General features: G+C 40.9%; 1 protein-coding gene across 4 annotated transcripts in view; it reads left to right on the forward strand.

The window, feature by feature from the left end:
- Window positions 1–5,285: 5,285 nt before the first annotated feature.
- The window catches only part of TMTC2 (transmembrane O-mannosyltransferase targeting cadherins 2), an 804,716-nt gene continuing 788,970 nt past the window's right edge, over window positions 5,286–21,031 (forward strand). The window contains exons 1-2 of one of the 4 annotated variants that reach the window (XM_059080819.2): window positions 5,286–5,503; window positions 6,328–6,437. In XM_059080819.2, the coding sequence (XP_058936802.1) occupies window positions 6,355–6,437 (83 nt within the window). In that variant the 5' untranslated portion in view covers window positions 5,286–5,503; window positions 6,328–6,354. Of the gene's footprint in view, window positions 5,504–5,663; window positions 6,438–21,031 lie in introns of those variants that run through there. The other 3 variants (XM_067009831.1, XM_067009832.1, XR_010835847.1) reach the window with 3 other exon arrangements.

Raw genomic sequence — 21,031 nt, forward strand, 5'->3', positions numbered from 1 at the left:
AGGATTAAATGAGATCATGAACATAGATTGTGCTCTGTAAAATGCCTAATACCTAAAAAGTGTATTTTATGAAATAGCAGGTAGCTATTTCATAAAAGTAGGTCACATGTGGGTGTGGAGGAGAACAGAGCAAGAGGTTCCAGGCTAAAGCTTTGACCACTGGGAGGAGTAGGCTTTTAAGTGAGCTCATTGTGTAGTCCAAAGTAGTAGTCACTAGCCAATGTCACTATTTACATTTAAATTAATTAAAATGAAACAAAATTTAAAATTCAGTTCCTCAGTCACAGTAGCTGTACTCTACGTGCTCAGTAGCCGCATGTAGCTGATGGCTACCACACTGTGGGTACAGGTATAAAACCGCCTTTGCAGAAAGTTCTACTGGATGATGCTGGCTCTGAAGAGTCCATGTTGGGCTAAGCATGAAGGCAATGTTCATGAATAACTGGTTCATTTACCTAAGGTCCACCTCAGAACTAGTCTTCTACCTACTATTTGATTTATCTTTTATTTTACAGAATCTGAGGCTTATCAAAACTCTGTTACTCAAATTCTGTGCCATTTTCAAGCCGTTAGAGTATTTTTGATCACTGTTTATACCAGTGCATGTGAATGCGTTCAGAGAGATTCTATGAAGGAGGCTGTCCTTGCTTTTCTTGATTGAGTTTCTGAATTCTCTCATTAGCCTCATCATCTCTGCAATTATCCATATCTGGTTATCAACATGTTATTTCCACACTCTTCTTCCTCCTCCTCTCCTCCTCCACCCGGACACCCTGTGAATTGGAAGCTGGGAGACTGGGAGATTCTTAAAGTGATCTTTATTTTAGTAGCAGCTGGTTCTTAACAGCCCTGGTTTTGTGGCAGAGGCGACAGGATCTCTTTCCATGGCTGCATCATCCTAATTATACTCCTTATGTATCACAAGTTTGGGGATAAAGCGATGTTACATTTGTAATGTCTACAGGGTAGCATTTTAAGGTATGCTGGGAAACATCGAAAGGTAACATGTATACCCGATGCATTTACTGTCATTAGTTAACCAAGCAGCCCTGGTGCCTCTTTCAGCTCCCTGACCCACATTTCATCCACGCTCTGCTGTTTTTCTCCTGCAGGGTTATTTCCTGAGTAAAGCCCAGAGCTTATGAGTCCCACAGCAGACAGCTCTGTTCTGACCTCCCTAAACAGGCAGTTTCACCTGCTGGGCTAGTGCTTTTCTGCTTCCTAGTCAATCTGTTAAGATTTTAGCAGGAGATTCTTGGATACCTTTTCACAAAACATATGGGAGATTGTAATTACTTTGGCCTGGTACATTTTTAGAATTGAGAGAGCAAGGAAGAGGTGCAAATCTTCTGTCCATAAATAACCAAATCTGTGGGCACTTTAAAAGGCATTCTAGGCAGCAGGAGAATTTATGTGCCACATTTCACCCTTGGCACACTTTACAAATGAGTTGTTCAAAGAGAAATTATATTAGGACAAATAGAAATGACGACCAAGACCAGATGTGGATTTTTAGTTAATATTTATGCAACACCCAAAGGGAAGAGAGTATTGCACAATAAACTAAAAATGTCTTAGGCAAATAAGGATATCTTTACCCCAAGGAACTGGCACTGCAAGGGTATGAATTGTACAACAAAGGGCTGGAAATGCAGAACAAATGCAGGGTAGGTCGGGGCAACTATAAAATATAATTCACTGAGGAAGTGGTGAGGTAGCAGATGTGTGGAACCTACCTGGGGAAAATAAAGGCTTAGCACATTTTTGGATAGTCTGGTGTCTAAGGTAGAAAATTCAACTCAGTCAGCCTAATTTCCTTCATCTGTGGAGAGAAACAGTAGCTTTACATAGAATATACGTGTGTGTGTATATATAAATATATATATATATATTTTAAATTTTAAAAATAATATATATATATATATATTTTTCAAAACCCAGGCAGCAATCTCACAATGGGTAAGTATACCTTAATAAATTAAGTAGAAATGTCCTCAGGTTTGAAATGATCTGCAAGGAAAGTGATGACATCTTTACTTTTTTTTTTTTTTTTTTTGGCGGTACGCGGGCTTCTCACCTATGTGGCCTCTCCCGTTGCGGAGCACAGGCTCCGGACGCGCAGGCTCAGCGGCCACGGCTCACGGGCCCAGCCGCTCCGCGGCATGTGGGATCTTCCCGGACTGGGGCGCGAACCCGCGTCCCCTGCATTGGCAGGCGGACTCTCAACCACTGCGCCACCAGGGAAGCCCCCCATCTTTACATTTTAAATCTGATTTCCCCCCAAAGTTGTTCAAGGAAGGTCAAAAATGCAGGCAATGGCTGCTTCTCAGCCCTTGGAGAGCAGTGTGAAAGAGACCAAGGCTTAATGCCCTGGAAGAATATTGAGACCCATGTTAAATTATAGTAGGAAAATTTGTTACAAGCAACTGGATTTCTCAAACACAGCTGGATTTTCAGCCTTCCATTCATCAGGGATGGCAAGACGTGCCCCTTTGTGGCATTTCTCAGTCTCCTGTGCTTCGAATTCAGAGGAGTTGGGGGGTGGGGGGAAGAGAAGAGGAGGAGGTGAGGGAGGAGTGTAGAAAATATTTCTTTAAATCTGTTGGCTCCTTGAGAAAGAAGACAGCTCTGGAAAATGCTTACAAGCTTTCAGCAGACTGAACCCACATCTCTCTCATGCTTTCTTGCCTCTGACTCCTTCCTCTTAATTACTAAAGGGAGCCGCCTGTGACTTCCCACCACTCCCACTTTCCTGAAGAGTCAATGCATTCTTAAGAAGTTTTAACCTACTTCCTCCCTCGCTCCTTTGCTAAAACTTTACTATCTTTAACATTGACAGTTAATCCGTTTACCCTATTCCCTCATGATGAAAATTCGTGGATTTTCAGCGGTTCTACAGTTTCTGCTGAGAACATTTACTTCTTCATTAACTGTGAACTTTTTTTTCTTCTACCTGTCCAGATGTTTATAGGTGCTGGGCATTACATGGAAAACAAGACTGATAAGGTCCCTGGCCTCTTGGGGCCACAATTTGGGTGGTGATTCCAGATACTAATGTGTACTATGAAGAAAATAATGCAGTCTGATGGGATAGACATTGCTGGGGGAGAGGCTACCTCCTAAAGTGTGGGCTGGAAAAGCCTTCCTGTGATGACCTTTGAACTAAGACTTGAATGCTGAGAAGGAGCTGGAGAAGGTCTGGCTAGAAGGCATTCCACGTGTGGGGGAAGAAAAGTGTAGATTCCAGAGGAGCAGGATGTCTCTGTGGCTGGAACACAGGAGCACAGTGAGACAGGCGAGCGTCATTGGGCCAGACGAAGGGCTGGCTAGCTGTGGTAAGGATTCGAGTTTTATTTTATGTATAACAGGAAATCATTGAACATTTTCTTTTAGCAGGGAGATCATAGGGTTTCAAAAGCATCCTCTGTCTAATACCTGAAGTTATGACTAGCGAGGGGTGGGAATTGCAGGAGTAGAAGTAAGGAAAGCACTTAGAAAGCTTCTGCATTTGTCCGTGTAGGGAACATGGGTAGCTTGGATTCGGGCTGGAGCAGCGTGGATGTGAGGGGCGTATGTTTTGGGGGTAAACATCTAGGTGTTAGTTGACAACCTAAAGGATAAGAGGAAGTTGGAGAGAATAATAATAATAGTAGTAGTAGTAGTAATAAATAACAGCTACCACTTCTATTGCATTTAGGACGCTTCTAGGTGCTTTACACATGTTAACTACTTTCATCTTCATAATAATAGTGCCCATGGATAGGTATTATTATCATCACTGTTTTATAGGTGAGAAAACTGAGGCACAAAGAGGTTAGGTGACTGGCCTAAGGTCACCCAGATGGTAAGCAGCAGAGTGAGGACACAAACTCAAGCATCTGATTCTAGAGCAGCGTGCCCTTCTTCCAGTGTCCTAGGATCCAGTATCAACATGTAAATGCAGTGGAGGGACACAGAGGACCTTGATGGGCCAATTGATATGATTTTAAAAACTTTTTGACATCAGAGATTACGGGGTTAAAAAAAAAAGGTAAAAGATCAGTCCCTGCCTTTAAAGATACAGTTCAGGGGCTTCCCTGGTGGCGCAGTGGTTGAGAGTCCGCCTGCCGATGCAGGAGACACGGGTTCGTGCCCTGGTCCGGGAAGATCCCACATGCCGCGGAGCAACTAGGCCCGTGAGCCATGGCCGCTAGGCCTGCGTGTCCGGAGCCTGTGCTCCGCAACGGGAGAGGCCACAACAGTGAGAGGCCCGCATACCGCAAAAAAAAAAAAAAAAAAAAAAAAGATACAGTTCCCTCTTATGTGCGTTTACTTACGTTTTTCCCAGGGCACAAAAATGGGCCCTTCGTGCATGGCATAATAGGTATAATAAATATTCATCATTTCACCTGTGAATACATAGATTTCCTTGTGAAATCAGGAAAAGATGTTGCTTTGTTTTGCAGACACCCAAACCACGGTATTTGCTTTTCAGGCCACTGCCAGACATCCGGGGGGCTCAATTTCTTGCCGCCATTTTGGAGTGCTTGCTGGTTAGGTGCTGCCTTTGCAGCTACGGCCGAGGTATGGGCGGAGTGGGGGGAGTCAGCCCTCTTCGGGTCTGTTTTCCATGCATTGTGGCTGCCATGCAGCAGGGGGCGCTGCAGTAGTGTTCATCGCGGTCCTGGGAGCCACTCGTCCAGCCAGAAAGGGGCCAAGCCGGGAGATGTGGCAGGCAGCCCACGGTCCTCTTTGGTCTTGCAACTTTAGTATCCAGAGCTCGTTCTACACAGAACATTCTTCTACACCATATTTCATTAAGTTGGACGCCTTCCATCCAGTCCCGCATCCGGGCGGAAAGAAAAGGGCATTAGCTTCCCGCCTTCCTAGGTGTAAGGGTAGCGCTGTACTCGGTTGTACAGGCGTCTCTTCTCCGTGTTCTTGGGGTCAGCCTGACAGTTCCCCTGAAACCACGAAAAGCTCCTGCAGCTGCGGGGTATGGATGTGTGTGCGCTAGTCTTTCTTTCCTCTTCGGGGGTCCTTTCCTTTTAACCTGACTGCGGGAATATTTCCCTCCCCACACGTCTCTCCATTGACATTCGGGACAACGGTCGGCTCGGAGCTGAAATCTCTCCCTCCTAAAACACCCCTCAAGCCCTCCCACTCCCCCCACGCCCCCCGCACCGTTTCGGTTCACGCACAGTGAGGGTGTGTGACAGGTCGCGTGTGTTTTTGTGGCAACCAAGTCTGCAGCACTCGCCAAACCTGTTCTTCCTCTCCCAGTCCCCAGAAGTCTCTCCAGCTGACCGGACCTACGCCTGGCAGCGCTTGGCACACGCAGCGCTGGGGTTGAGATCCAGTCGGTGCTAGGCGCCGCCAGGCAACAGCGGAGCGAGCGACTGCGTCCTCCTCGGTCTCGTTCCTCCTCTAGCTGCCCCGCCCAGGGCTCACTCCAGCTACCTCTTTGGGCTGTCTTCCAGCCGTCGCCCCTGGGTACCCTGGGCTTCCCAGAGTGAAATCGAAGGTGAAAGAAACAAGGGGTTGGCGGGAGGTGGGGAGGAGGAGCCACCGGCCGGGGGAGAGAGTAGGAGGAGCCTTCAGCCCAGGCGGTAGCGTGGGCGGCACCTTAGGGGCGGATCTGGGTGGAGAAAGGGGCTGGGCAAACCCGGTGGAGGGTTGGCCACGCAGGCGCGGGGGACAGCTTCGAGAACCCCACGCGGGAGCTTCTAGAGTCTCCAGCCACGGCTTCTCACTTCATTGGAGAAGGGGCTGGGGCCGGGAGGGGAGCTAATAAAGAGTGAATGAGCTGCAGCCGCTGTGGCGGCCGGAGACCGCCCGAGCGGCACCGGAGCGGTGCGACCGGGAGGCGGCGAGGGGAGGCGGTTCGCCTTGTCCCTCCCACCCGCCCTTCTCTCTCTCTCTTCCTCCAGCTGGTCTCCGAGCCCGGCTCGGTCCGGTCCCTCTGTCCCCACCCCGCACTCTTCCACCTCCTCCGAGTCCCACTCCTCACCTAGGGCGCCCTGCACTGCCATGGGTTAGGGTGGGGGCGCGAGCCGCGCGAAGGACTAGCCCTGTGCATCCGCCGGGGGGCGCGGAGCCCGAACGCCGCTCGCCGCTCGTCGCTCGTCGGCGCAGGGCATGGGGAGCGCGGTGTGAACCCGCACCGGGGGAGGACGCAGGAGCTGTGGAGACGGGCGCGAGGAGGAGGAGAACGGTGGATTGGAAGGACCCGAGGGAGGAAGGGAGGGTGGGGAAGCGAGGGAAAAGTGAAGCTGGGAGGAGAAAGCGGCGGAAGGTGGGGATTGATGCTTCTGTTTTTTGTTGCCGCTGTTGCCCTCGCGCTGGTAGCCGAGCCGGAGGGAAGGCGGTGGAGAGATGATTGCAGAGTTGGTGAGCAGCGCTCTAGGGCTCGCTTTGTATCTCAACACCCTGAGTGCGGATTTCTGCTACGATGACAGGTAAGGGGGTGAGAGGAAGGGGTGGCGGGCTGCTTGGGGACTCCGCGGTAGCTCTGAAGCTTCCTGCTTTAAGGTTCGAAGTGCGTCTTGGGGTCCAGTACCTGAAGGTTTAGGAGACGCGTAAACATCAACACCTAAAGCAAACGCCGGGGACGCGGGCGCACTGGGCGGGCTGAGGGAGTTTGGGTTCCTAGTTTGCAGCAGGTTCCTCTCCCTTGCTTCTAGGCTGTTGGCAGACGCTTAAGTTTCTTTGCGGAAATCACAGCAATTTGGGAAACTCTTTAATGAGCGTATTAAAAAATAATCTTAGGTATTCCATGGTGCAACAAAAGCACATTGAGCGATTTTACGTCTGGACTGCAAGGAAGCTGCTCCCCGTCCCCTAATAGATCTTCCCTGTAATGTTTCCTTTTATTGATGGGACACTTTTATTTCCCGAGGTTAAAACACACGTTTGACAGTTGCCAAAATAGTGGAGAAATCGCACTCTGTTTCAACTTTCCCTTTTGACGTATGGTGTACTTTACTTTGAGCCAGGATAATGCTGCTCATCTCTTCCCTTCCCCCGCCTCCCTCGCCGATCGATGGGGTAGCACTTTAGTATAAAAGCCTGGGTTTACCTTTCTGTTTGGGAGTTTTACATTAGACGTTAGCGATTCTTTTGTGCTAAATGGGGAAGAAGACGCCCCTAGAGACTGAAGTTGTCTTCTGCGTTTGGGTTAGTTTGGGTGGCTAATGAGACCTGAACTGTGTTGTCAGAGAAACTGCATCGATTTCTGGGAAATGTGACAGTTGTGCTCGTGTCTCTACCTATTTTTTAAACGTTGTTAGTGTTTCAAAACTGATGAAAAGCTCTAATAGCCATTAGGGAAAATTCCAATTTGTGCCTTTCCGGTGACTTAATCTGATTACAATTAAAACAGATGCATAATTAAAATATATTGGGGAGAACAGCACGCCTGGCTAAACTTATTAACCGTCCTGGGGTGTTTCATGCTCCATTGAAATTAAACCATCCAAAAAGTGAGCACAGATTTACTTTGACAGCTTTTCAGCAGCCTCTCTGGGTTATGGAAAGTGAATGGATCCTCAGGGTCAGGGCGAGGCAGTGAGTGAACTTAAGCAAAGTGGTTGATAGTTAGGGGAGAGGAAGGCAGAATTTTCTCCTGGTGGTGCTTAGCCATATTCTGTATCCTCTTGTGTGCCCACCCTCCAGCTAAAAGCATGTTAATGGATGTATGCCTTCAGTCAGCAAATCTTGGTTCACACCAACATGTCTGTTATGAAATCCCCTGATAATAGGTACAAGAACATCCAGCAAACCCTTCTTAATGCAGTTTATGTAGTGTCTATCAGAGACTAGTTGATAGGAAGCCACTTTTACACATAAACTTTTCCTCAACTTTTAAGCAGTGTACACATTTCAGCAGTTTTGCTACGTGCTTCGAGAAGTAAATGGTCTGTGTGTAAGAGTGAGGTGAGCTGCTTCTGTACCCTCCAATTTTGTGTTACTCTGCACCTGCTATTTCTAGAATATTGGCAGATAAAGCTCTTGCTTCCAAAGTTGGGTGACTTTTCACTAAAGCGAGCTCAAGGAAGAATCTGGGCAGTTACTGGCACTGTTGGGGACAGTTTGAAGAGTAAGCATTTAAAGCAATAATTTAGGACTTATATAAAAAAGTAACTTACTGTAATACTGTAAGTATTGTAGAACACTGTGCTAAATCAAGCAAAGAGCATGGTGTGGCTATTCTTTATTGCTGTCCAGTTCTTTCAAAAGTACATGTCAGAAGAAACTATCCTAATAAAGATTAAGGCTGTAACTAAACTACATTTGCATGTACATATGTAGACTTAATGCTTATTTTGTGTTCTTTAATCATCAGCCAGAAGTGTTGGTGTTGTAACGCGGCAGAATGGTGTGAGTGTGATGATAAATTAGTTGTGCTTTGGTAATTGGCAATTGTTATAAGTTCTTTACCTGCTATAGATTGAATGGAGCGTCAAAATTCCTGAGTTATACCTAGCTGCAGAGATGAATTTAATGTGATGATTTGCCCGTATCGTCTAATTGATAGCATGCCCAATGTATGACATATAGACAATATATACCATTATGATGTTGAAGACCTGTAAATATATATTATACTTAGTTACAATTTGAAAACTATATTTTACTCTAATTTTCTTGGTAGCAGAACTGCATATGCAATCACGTACTCTTGAGAGTATGAAATCTTACAAGTGCCACACTTGGTTTTTATGAATCCTAGAGATTATGAAATGTGTACTAATAGGAGCATGGCACGTATTTGGTGTCTGCATAGAATGTTCAGGTGATTCAGTGCCAAGGTTTCTGTCTCACTGCTCTAACTCGCTTGTGTGAGAAGCAGGGAAAAAAGCTGGGGAGTCAAGTGGAAACTGTAGAATGATGATAATGTGTTTATTTCCACCACTCCATTTCATACTACAAAGACTCAAGTGTAACACTTTGTTTAAACTACATCTGTGGCTTCTGCCGCAACACCACCCACTCCCTTTCACCCCTCGCCCCCCCACCCCAGGAACTTTTGTGAAATATGGTTCTGCAAGGAGAGGGCAGTGCTGGGAGTGAAAGGGCAGCTCAAGGAAGGGAGGTGGCTCTTAGCTCGACTTGCTTAACTAAAGCAAGACTTCGCATTTTAGCTGAAGAATCTGGCATTTACTGTAGGAGGGCTTTCTATTGCTTCAGCTTAAACATTATTGATGTGGTACTTCTCCAAGTTATCATTTCTTTTAAATGTAGTGCTCAGGTTTACTTTATAAACTATATATGTAATTATATTCAGTGTTTGATGTAGCTTGGTTGAGATTAAGTGGTAATCTGAAACCTTCTTCTAGCAAAATCAATTTCCCTATGGTAAAATTGAATATTTTACCAGTGTTTCTGTGCTAAATGTAAGACTATGGCTCTGATGTGATGAAACAAACAGTAGAAGAGTAGAATTCATCATATCTGATGAAAAAGCATATACAATTTCAGCTTCTTCCTCTCTCCCCTTGCCTTCAATCTAGTAAAGACTGTACTGAATCTTAAATTGTGGTTAGAGTAAAATTGGAATTATAAATATGCAGTCTTTGCCAAAGTTGAAGTCATGCTGCGTGTGACTTCGTGAAGGACGGTCTCCCTTTCTGGAGAAATTTGATGTTAGGTCAGTGGGAAAAATTTGCTGACCCCGAATTCTCTGCTTTCTTACATATTTGTTGAGGATAACATTGCATCACTTTCCCTGCATCCTCTTTAGAAGTCCTGCTATGTTCTGCACAGAGATAGCGCTAAAAGAAGAGTCAGTTTACTTCAAAGCAACAAAAGTAAACTATAACTGCTGTTTCGTAGTGTGATTTCATTTGGCACATATCATCTAATTGACGGCATGCCCTTTGTGATAGATAAGTAAGAACATAATGCACCGAATACATCTTTTTAGTCTCATCTGAGTAAAATAATGCATTAGTTAAAAAAAAAAAGAAAAAAGACAATTTGAGTTTTTGAAAGTGGGAAATGCGTTTGTGGCTGCTTTGAAAATTTTTTTCCTTATTGCCCATTCTACAACTGTTAAACTCACCCATGATCATTACCATTACCTTTAGGTTCCTTAGTTATGGGTGTGCAGTAATTTTGTGAAACTTGGAGAAGCAACTCCACAGCAGGAATTTCTACTCTTGAAATCAAACCTACTCCAAACTTTCAGTAGCACATCCCTAGTTTAGTTATTCATTTAGGTGTAAATGTAAATCTCAGTTTTATAGAAACACTTGTTAAGGTTTTTTTTTCCTTAATGTTATAAAGAGTTTGGTTAACAGTATTTAAAATGAAGGAATGGAGGATTTAAGGTATATTGACAAGCTTTTTAAAAAACCTTTTTTTTTTTGTCCCCTGAAGATATTCAACTATACTTTCTACTTGGTCTTTTAGTGTTATTATCAGTTTGGTTTTGACCTGGTATAAGAATAGCTTGTGAAATGATCAGTCCCTCTAACGTCTCTCTGAAAAGTTCTCTCTAATAAACTTGCCTTGGACCAATCGGGGTTTGTTACCTTAAAATTCTAGTATGTTTAACCACTGAAGGCATGTCTGGTATTTAGTAAAAGCATGTTTAGAAAGAATTACTATAAAATCAAAGTAAATAAGGGAGAAGTTTGCTTTGCATCCAAGGTTGTCTCTTCAGATCTCTATTGGAAGAAGGTAATGTGTACAAGAGTGTTATTTTACTCTCATTTCCTTCCCAGTTGATAATGTACTAAAAAAAAGACCAGTGGGTACAGTTCATAGTTTATGAAATATTTTATGTGACATTTTATTTTCTAGCTAGTTTGATTGTTTAATCAAATCTATGTGGAAAAGGTTCATTTTGCTGTTTGAATAAGTACATCTCTTAACAGTAAATTAAAATTAAAATTTGGTGAAGCCGGTATGGACCACTTTGCCTTACCTCCAACGAGCTTGTCACATGGGGTTTATCCTAGCAAATGACCCAGATACAAGCACTGAACGGACATGTGCAAATGCCATAGGGGAAATTGCTTGCCAGCCATCTGTCTCTTAGTTTTTCTCATTTATAAATACACTATATTTGGCGGAGGGGCTGCATTTATTGCACATTATTAGTTTACATCATCTCATCATCTGCACTTAGTTTTTCCGAGCTAACGTGTCCATACGGTAACACTGAATTCCCTACTGCTATAGTTCTGAAATAGCTACAACCTTTTGGATTCCAACATGAGTTAAGAGCAGTTTGTCTTCCTAATCTCTTTGTTGCTGTTCAGCGCGCTAAAAGCACTTGTTTAAAATGCCCTTGATGGTGCAGCTGTTTATCATAGGCGAAGGGTATGTTTTCTCTAAAACAGGCACCTTCATAATATTAGGAAAGGACAAAGTTTACCCTTAAGGCGCTCCGATAAATCTGTGGCTGACAAACCTACTTTCTTATAACTTCATTATTCTCACCCAACATGCTTTCAACTCAGTAACATTCGTCTCTTAAATTTTTTGGTCCTCTCTTGCAAGCTAAGTCTTACATGAGCTTTGGGTCCTTCCTTTAATGGCTTCACAAAAGTGACAAGTGTGGCAGCCTTGATAGAAAGGACAAGTGGGTTGCTGAATGTAACAACATTCCCTCTATGAATAGCTGTCCTCATTAAGAGCCTAGCTGAAAAAAGTGGAGGCCTATCACCAGGAGCTTCATCCTATTTTTCATGGGATGAAAAAGGCATAATATTTTGAATCATTACAGGTGTAATTATGCACAACGCTAGGTGGTTTCTTTGAAGATTGATTTGTATGTGCTTTTTTTTTTTTTTTTTTTTTTTTTTTTTGCTGTATGCGGGCCTCTCACTGCTGTGGCCTATCCCTTTGCGGAGCACAGGCTCCGGACGCACAGGCTCAGTGGCCATGGCTCACGGGCCCAGCCGCTCTGTGGCATGTGGGATCCTCCCAGACCAGGGCACGAACCCGTGTCCCCTGCATCGGCAGGCGGACTCTCAACCACTGCGCCACCAGGGAAGCCCTGTATGTGCTTTTGAGGAATAAAGGACTACATTCATTAATTCACTAATTATGAACACCACTAGACATGGGCTTCCCTTATATATGGTGCATAATACAAACAGCAGCTGTTCTCCGTTGTCAGTAAGCGTCCCTGTCTGTCTTTTCCTGCCTGTACTTTACCAGGTACTATATAGTGTTTGAATCTGGGAATCTGATGATAGACATAAAAAATGCTGATAACTTGTCCTTTAGCAGAATTTCACTTGCATTGACTCATGTTTATTTTGATTGATACTCATATTTTTAAACTTTTATTGGGATTCTGTTGGCTTCTTTCCCAGAGCATCTCTGCTGAGGATCCATGGTTGACGGTTTGAACTGGACTTTTTCTTGATCTGGTGCTCATTGGCACTTTATTCACATCTGTGGAGGCTTTAGAATACCTTTCCCAAATGGCTCCTTCCTAATTGTTCAGGTCAGTTGTTTTCCTTGGAGGTCTGCAGTGGCTGAACTCTTTGAGTTAACTAGATTTGCCTTGACTGGTCATAGGAATTGAAGACTTTTGCCTCAGAGATTATTTTGGTTGTATTTTCTAGGCAGTTAATTCTAACAAGATGCAGCACTATCAAATTTCTATTGATCTCTTTTCCTCCACTCTGACAGTTTAGTTTTTCAGTTACATTTGTCAGTTTCTCTGGTACTCAAGGTTTCTTAGAATAAAAGTTATAGATGTTCGTTTCAGTCTTTTAGAAACTTCTGGGAATTATAATTTTGGGTTCAACTGTGAGCTTTTTTCTTTACAGGTAAGTAGGAAAGAATTGAGTAAGCCTATCTATTCAGGAGAAATTTGAAGAAGGCGGGAACACTGAAATGATTTGTTTTCAAGATTCTACATTAAAAGTTTCTGTTTTGTTTTTAAAGTAATTTATTTTATTTAAGGGCACTTCATAAGATACAGTTAATTTGAGTAACTAGAAATGATTGTTTTAAAGATGAGATGGAGAGAGATTTTGACTTGCTGATGTCTAAAAAATTAATTTGGGAAAGAGATTAGAATTCAAAACCCTAACTCCACCTTTAGATTCCATTTTATCATGGAAATAAGTGATATTATATGTACATTTACTTATTCCAAGGCTGTAAACATGCCACATTGCTTGAGGGCAGTGCTACTGTATTTGTTTTAAAAGTACCTTAGTACATGGCAGAGGAGATGCTGTTTGCTTATGATAAATTGGTGTAAGCTTTTGCTTCTTGATTTCTTTGCTGGGGCATTTTGTGATATCAGGGTGAGGCAGGGTCTGAAGTGTGGCACAGCATATAGTTATTGTCAAGGAGACTGACTAAATTACATGATTTGTCAAATGAAACACACATCGGTGCCCTTGGAATAGCAGCTATGTGGTAGGTACTGTGTCCAAATAAAATGTGTCTTTCCCTTTGTCTTTGATGACTACTCTGTATTTCTGTGGAATTTATTATAATAAATGTGTGATTATTCCTCAGGAGCATCAAGTTAAAAAAAAAAGCAAGTTCACTATAGTCTTTTGATTATGGTTTAACTAGGAAACAATTGTATATTGTCATTACAGAGCCATTTGGGAAAAGGGGCATAAGGCTGGCAGCTGTGTTGTTCCCCTGGGACAACATTGTTTTATAAACTATCTTTTGTGTACCTCTGCCCTCCTATCTTCAGGTTTTTAAAGGTATTATAAATACTGAGACTGCTGCTTTGGGCTGTAAAAGATGTCTGAAGGTAGAATACTTGGGTCCGAATAGTTTGTCAGGTGTACTTTTAGAATAGGATGTTTCTCTCCTCCTCCAAATAATTAACTACAGGACTGCTCTCCCAAAGAAATTGAAAAGAGCTCATTTTGACAAAGCAAGCTTCTAATGGTAAATTTTCCAACTACAAGTTTGCAGAAGAAAAGTTCTCCGATGATGAAGAAGTTTAATCAGGCAAAAAGACATTTTTATTTGCAGAAATAGGCCCTTTAGTGGGAGGAAATTACTTCTAACTGATGTGAAAAACTAGTATACCTGAATTCATTTGATAAACCATATTTAAAATAGGAAGGTTATTCTTGTTATTCTATTGAAAGAAGAAAAAATGGAGCTGAGTTGTGTCACTGAATTTATATTAAAGAAATAAGGTTTTACAATTTAACCCACTCTTATAGGGATATGTACTGACTTGACCAAAGAAAATGAATTTGAGATTTGAACAAAAATGTATTATAAAGACACCAGAGTCCAGCCTGAAATTACCAACTGTAGTTTGCCACAGACATCTAGCCTTCTATTTAAAATATCCTATTGAAATGATCTCTTTTGGTTTCCTCCACCTCTATATTTTTAAGAGTCTTTGTATTTTTTCTTTTAGAAACAGTGGTGTTTTTGGCTTTCATTCCATGTTGAACAGAAAATGAAGTTTCACTGTTTTAAAACCTCTTGTATGTCATTAACATAAAGTAAACCATTTCTGTGAGAGAGTATTTAGTAGCTACTTTTAAATTCAGGCCTGATATGATACTGAGGATGCCTGTGGTAGGTCAGGGGGCTTTAGACCTGGTCCTCTCTCATAACCCCCCACCTCTACACCCTACCTCATCGTTTGATATGGATGGTTACCTTTTAGAAAATCTTTTAAAATGCAGTTCAAATTCTCAGTTTCTTTGAATCAGACGGATATTTTGATACCTCTCCTAAAAGGACATTTTTGAGCTGGGCTTCTTGTTGGATCTCTTTCCATCTATGTATATGTGTATATATTTCTAGATCAGCTCTTCCCAAACTTCAGTCTACCTGCACATCACCCGGGCTTGTTAAAATGCAGATTCTGCCTGGAGTGGGTCTAAGAGTCTGCATTTCTGTCATTCCCAGGTGTGATAGATGCGGCTGGTTCATGCAGTGTACACATTAGTTCAGTGTGTTTTACAGATATTCGGAAAAAACTGCCTAAATTCCTGTATTAAAAAAGATTTAGGATAATCTTTTATATCTCAGAAGGGTATGAGTTTAGCCATTTTATTTAATGTCTCTGTTTTGTTTTATATTTGTTCAATCGTGACATCTTTATTGTTTTTTTTTTTTTTTTTTTTTTTTTTTTTGTGGTACGTGGGCCTCTCACTGTCGTGGCCTCTCCCATCGCGGAGCACAGGCTCCGGACGCACAGGCTCAGCGGCCATGGCTCACAGGCCCAGCCGCTCCGCGGCACGTGGGATCCTCCCGGACCGGGGCACGAACCCGCGCCCCCTGCATCGGCAGGCGGACTCTCAACCACTGCGCCACCAGGGAAGCCCCAATCGTGACATCTTTAAATTGATCTTAAGAGTTTAAGATACTGTGTACATTTTGATAAGGTAGAGAGCCTGCTAAAATCTAGGAGATGATCTCTATTGAAATAGCTGTCACCAACTTGTATTACAATATCATCTTCTTTGTAGTTACTATGGAGACAGATGTTGGATTCTGAGTTTTACAAATAAACTGATAGGCGGTTGCCTTAGGCTTATGGCTTGAATAGATGCTGATGCCTAAACTGAGTCTATAGTCAGTGCCTTGATGAGTTTGTACTTTTGTTGAACAATCCCTTGTAAGGAAACTTGGCTTACACTGAATGAAGATTATAGACGTCAGGCAGGTGGCAAAATATAGGCATTAGGCAGCTGAGAGTAGAAAAGATAAAGATTTATTAATGATATTCAGGCACGGTGATGCTACTGGGTAAAGGTATATCTACATAGTATTAGAAATGCTTGGGCCCCTTTGATTTTTTTAACCTGGTACACTATACCTCAGCCTTTGGGCACTTTGGTGGATTTCTGAATAGGTGAATATACCATATATATGTGAAGTTTTACATTCTTACTTAGTAGAAATCTTTTTAAAGAACTTATTCTAAAATAAGTTATAATTATTTCTTTCTTTTAAAAACACTGTACTCTGTACTACAGGCAATATTGTGAAAGAACACTGGGCTAAGATAAAAGAGGAGAGGTCTTTACTCTCGGAAATAACACTTTATTAACTAGTACTTGAGCTACTAAGCCTCTAAAACTTGGTCTTGTAATGGGTCAGGAAGTGCAAATGATGGTAACAACTGCCAACCACAGAGTGAGGGCCGAATGGAATAGTCTGATGAGTGTTTTCTGTGTGTTTAAAAAGCTGCATGATGTTACAATCAGATGTGGACGGTGTTGGACCAGAGGATGAATGACTCAGTTATCCCCGTACATTAGCATCTCACTCCCTTCTCCTCTGAGAACAGAGCTGTGTTCTACTCCATGTCCTGGCTCACTCGGAGTCAGTGGTTGAGCTCCTGTTGTCTCAGCTTCTATTGCCTGCCCCATCTCTGCTTCTAATCTCTGTCCACCCTTTTGGTCAGCTGTCCCTGGTCTCACCGTAGAAGCAGGTTTTGCTTTCCTGTATTTCTTTTCTGCTGCTTTCCCTTTGTTTCTGGTCTCTGTGCTTATTTTGAATAGATATTCTGGCCAATCTGAGCACTTCTTTCCTTCTGCAGGGTAAAAGGACCAATTGCAGTGCATCGGGTGTGAATAATCTTTGGTACTCTGGTTCTGCTTGGCAGGGTATATTGTTACTGGGTACTCATGATCTCTCTCTTCAATGAAACCCCTTTTCTTTAGGGAGTATGTTCAGATTTAGAGCAGTTCTGGCAGCCCAGTGATTAGGAAAGATAGATGTCAGATAAGCTGAAGTTTTTCTGCATTGAAGTGTTTGTGTTAATCAGTGGTGTACTGAAAATCTGTAGTAAGTGTGCTTAGCACATGTATTAGATGGTGACATCTAATATCTAAACCTGGTGATACATTTTTGTAACTAATTAGAAAATGTTTTTTTCTTTTAGACCTTTCCCAGCAACAAGGTGGCAAAAAGTAAAAAGACCACAAGAGATTTGGAACCAAATAAGTTAGGGATCTAATCCCAGAACTGTTACTTGCTAATTGTGTAATTTTGATTGTGTTACTAAAACTCTTTTAGCTTCTGTTCCTGTTCTATAGAATGAGGATAGTAATACCTAGAGTTCTTGGGAGAATTTAATAAGTTTTATAAAATGCCTGGTACAGTGGTGTCTGGGATACTTATTAAGTATTTCTCTTGATCAAGAAATTATTCATTAACTTTATAGCTGATATTTAAAAATCATTATATAATAACATCTAAAAATATTATAGAGCACTTAGGGAATTTTCTTTAAAGCCAATATTCAAAATTTAAACTTATTTCCAATAATATTTAACTTGGTATTGCAGATAGATTTAGTGTCACTGAAAAGTTTGGTGAATTATATTAAATAATTACTAATTTATAATTTTAATTTTCATCTTGGGTTATAGGTTTGGAGAAATGATGTTGAAATTTAACCATTTTATATACACACATATGTGTGCATACACACATACAAATTTTGCCAATAAAATGTTTGTGGTATATACTTGATTAACTGTATAACTGAATCACTTTGCTGTATACCTGAAACTAACACAACACTGTAAGTCAACTACACTCCAATAAAATTAAAACATAAAAAAAAATTAATTGAACAACCAATTAAAAAAAAAGTACATGCGAAAACCAGAACTCAGAATCTCCCATCTTCTTCACTTCAAGTGACTTTCTTCTTTAGATTAGATAATACTTACTGTGGGTAGGAGTGTAGGCAAAATTATGATTTCTTAGCATCATATAAGAATTGTTTCACTCTCTGATATGTGGCTTAGATTTTTAAGGAAAATCATTGTTTAAGGACAGATCTTACTATTAAGTTATTCCTTATTAATAAGAAAAAATCTTAATGAAGATATGGAGTTGTTTCAGTTATGTTGCAATAAATAATGTTGAATAGACAGTTAGCCCAAATCCCAGGAATACTTTTTATATATCTTGTTTTACAGTGAGTAAATTGTATAGAAAAGCTCTGTTCTTTGAAGCCTTTTCTGGGAAGCTTTTTACTCTCTAACTTGCTCTCTCACCAGGACCTACAACTCACATTATTTATAGGTAGTTCTGCATTTAGGAATATTGATCTCTTTCTTGATTAAAACAGATCTTTCACATGTTTACTTACCATTTGACACTAACATTTCTGGCTTTCTCCCCCACTCCCCCCCCCCCCCACAAAAAAAGAAAATGCTTTCCCCCTCAAAGTCCAGGTAAGCTTAGCATGTTGAAGTTTACTGTATTGATAACATGGTTTCCTCTTTAAAGTCAGGGTGATGCTCTAATGATCTTCCAGGGTCCTTCCAGCTTAAAGCAGGTCACAGTTATAGAGTTTAGGGTTTGGGCTCATTTGCCTAAGAAATATATATGAAATTGGCCATTTGGAGGCAATTGATAACGTTTTCAGTAAAACATTGGGCATTTTGCTACACATACCAGATCAACTAGGGATCTAATGTTTTACAGTGAAAATGAAAATGAGGCATTAATACACCAAACAGTATCAACCAAAGATGTTTTTACCTCAGCCATGATCATCATTTTATTTCTCATGTGTTACCTTCTTATTGGTTGGAATATTTATTACTCTGTTCCTATTGATAACTAAATTCTAACAGCAAGTGGCAAGCTCCAAAAAAGGAGAGCACTTTTGGTTCTTATTGGGTAGCAGCCTAGTTTTCTCTAGTGCACATCTGTTCCTTGGAACATTTTTAGAATGTTCAGGTGGAAATTCACCCCGTATTTTAATAAACCAGATTCTGTTACTGATGGGTTAAACAAAAAATCCATCATACTGTTTTAATTTATTAAAGGGAAACGACAAATGGTTTCTGTACGATGGCTCTCAACTCTCTGGGATTAATTTAAATGAGTACAAAAACCAGTAATTCAGGACCTTATTAAACATGCCTCAGCAGCTGATTTTTAAGACTAAAGAAAAGACCAACAGCTGGATTTCTCCAGGGTGAGGAGTTGGCTGGAAAGGAAGGGTTATCTACTATGAAGGAGAAGGTTAAGTTTGACATCCCTATAAATGAACTTTGGTGAAATTGAGAGGAGTTGACTTGAAGAGTATTTTGCCCCTTTCTTGTTTATGATACAGTGCTTTCCTTTTATGGTATAGAGGAGGGATCATTCTAGAGAAATCGGGATGACCTTTCTTCGTGAGGGGAAAACAGAGGCACTGCAATGGAAGATGGGTCATTTTGATTGGTACCTCTGTGGATTGGAACCAGAGCAGCAACTGATTGACAGCTTCTTGAGGTTAAATCAAGACAGTTTGTTAGAATGGAAATCCTCTGAATTCAGTTGTATTTGTGGAAAGTAGGTCTTTGGTGCTTCAAAAAATTCTGTGTAGATTTTGATTGCATGCTGAATTTGGGGTGTGTGTTATAAAATAGCAGCTTGTTTGTATTTTTTTTAAAAGGCAGTTATCATAATAAATACCCAGGTGTTCATCTTTGTATACTTAGAATTTGCATTCTGCGAATTTATGATTTTGGGGAGGGGGTTGGGTTTATTTTTCAAACTAAAGCCTGAGAGAATTAGCAAATTTAATGTTAAAATGGACACTTTATTCATATATGCAAACCTTGTAGATTTAAGGTAGACCATATATGATATTTAAAAGTTAATATTGTTTTCAATACTAAGAATAATCTTAAGTTTAGATTTTCACTTTTATTTCTTTTTATGTCATCATTATTTATGAAAACTGGTTGAAAATGAAGATGAAAGATTTCCTGTAAAACCTATTCATATATGCAAACCTTGTAGATTTAAGGTAGACCATATATGATATTTAAAAGTTAATATTGTTTTCAATACTAAGAATAATCTTAAGTTTAGATTTTCACTTTTATTTCTTTTTATGTCATCATTATTTATGAAAACTGGTTGAAAATGAAGATGAAAGATTTCCTGTAAAACCTAAGATATGACAAGAACGTTATTTACTTTAAAGTTTTCTCTAAACCGGAATAAAAACTTAAACACAAACCAGAACTTAGCCAGAATGTTTTTTCTTTGAGCATCACTGGGAATCTCTATAAAAATAGAGTAAATGCTTTGCATGCAGCTTACCTACTGCATTTGAAGAAGATCTTTTGTGTATGTCTGCAGGCTATTTGTGGGTTCAGAAAGAGTTTACCAGAATCAACTGAAATTGGTAGAAAGTGGCCAAAGTAACACTGTAGCTATAACTTTATTGAAAACCAGAATGGTATTCTCTGTCATAATCTTGAGTAAATGGAAGCTAATGAGTGATTTCTTTTGTGAAATATTATCAGTTTTCCTTCACTTTAAAGGAGATTAATTTTATTTTAAGGATTTTTTTTCCCAAGAAAAATCATATCAGTTCCTGCTAACTTCTATCAGCATTGATTTTAGAAAAAAGGAGATGAATAGAAATTAAGAAAGCAGCAAAACTGGTAAAGAGATAATTTCCTCATACACATACCAACCGAAAGATTTAAGGATACTTAGTAATAACATTGTAAATTGTTTTGTGTATTCTGGTCACTTACCTCAGAGACCAGAAACAGCTGTTGTTACTAGAAGTGATGGAGAGAAAGAAAAGGTAAGGGTATGTTGACCATTTAAGTAAACTGATTTCTGCAGATTACAGTATAAAAAGATGATAATTCTATTCAAAGTTTGGGAGAAAGATTTGATGTGGTTTATTTTAAATTCAGGAAATCCACTCAAATAGACATTCGCCTTTGATTTAAAAGTGTTAAGTCATTCTTATCTAGAAGTGTGTTATCTCCCAAGAAAGCATCAGTGTGGGATGCTTTCAGCTCCTGTCATTCCTGTGTTCCTTTAGCAAGCATTTGTAAATGCTTAGCTGTGTCAGGAACCATGTTTAATATGGGGGGCACTGACCCTGAAGAAGATGTGGTCCATAATCTCAAGGATCTTAGAGTCTGGTGGGGAGACCAAGTAAACAGACAGTTTCCCTAACAAGGAGACATGCTTATGATTGTGAGTACGTAAGAGGGGCACTTGACCCAGACTGGGAGGGAGGATGAGGGAGGCACTTGTGAGAACTGATTCCTGAAGAACAAATAAGAAATAGCTTAATAAAATGAGGGAGAGGGAGGAT

The sequence above is a fragment of the Kogia breviceps genome, chromosome 12, assembly GCF_026419965.1.
Source record: "Kogia breviceps isolate mKogBre1 chromosome 12, mKogBre1 haplotype 1, whole genome shotgun sequence".
In the NCBI taxonomy this organism is placed as follows: Eukaryota; Metazoa; Chordata; class Mammalia; order Artiodactyla; family Physeteridae; genus Kogia; species Kogia breviceps.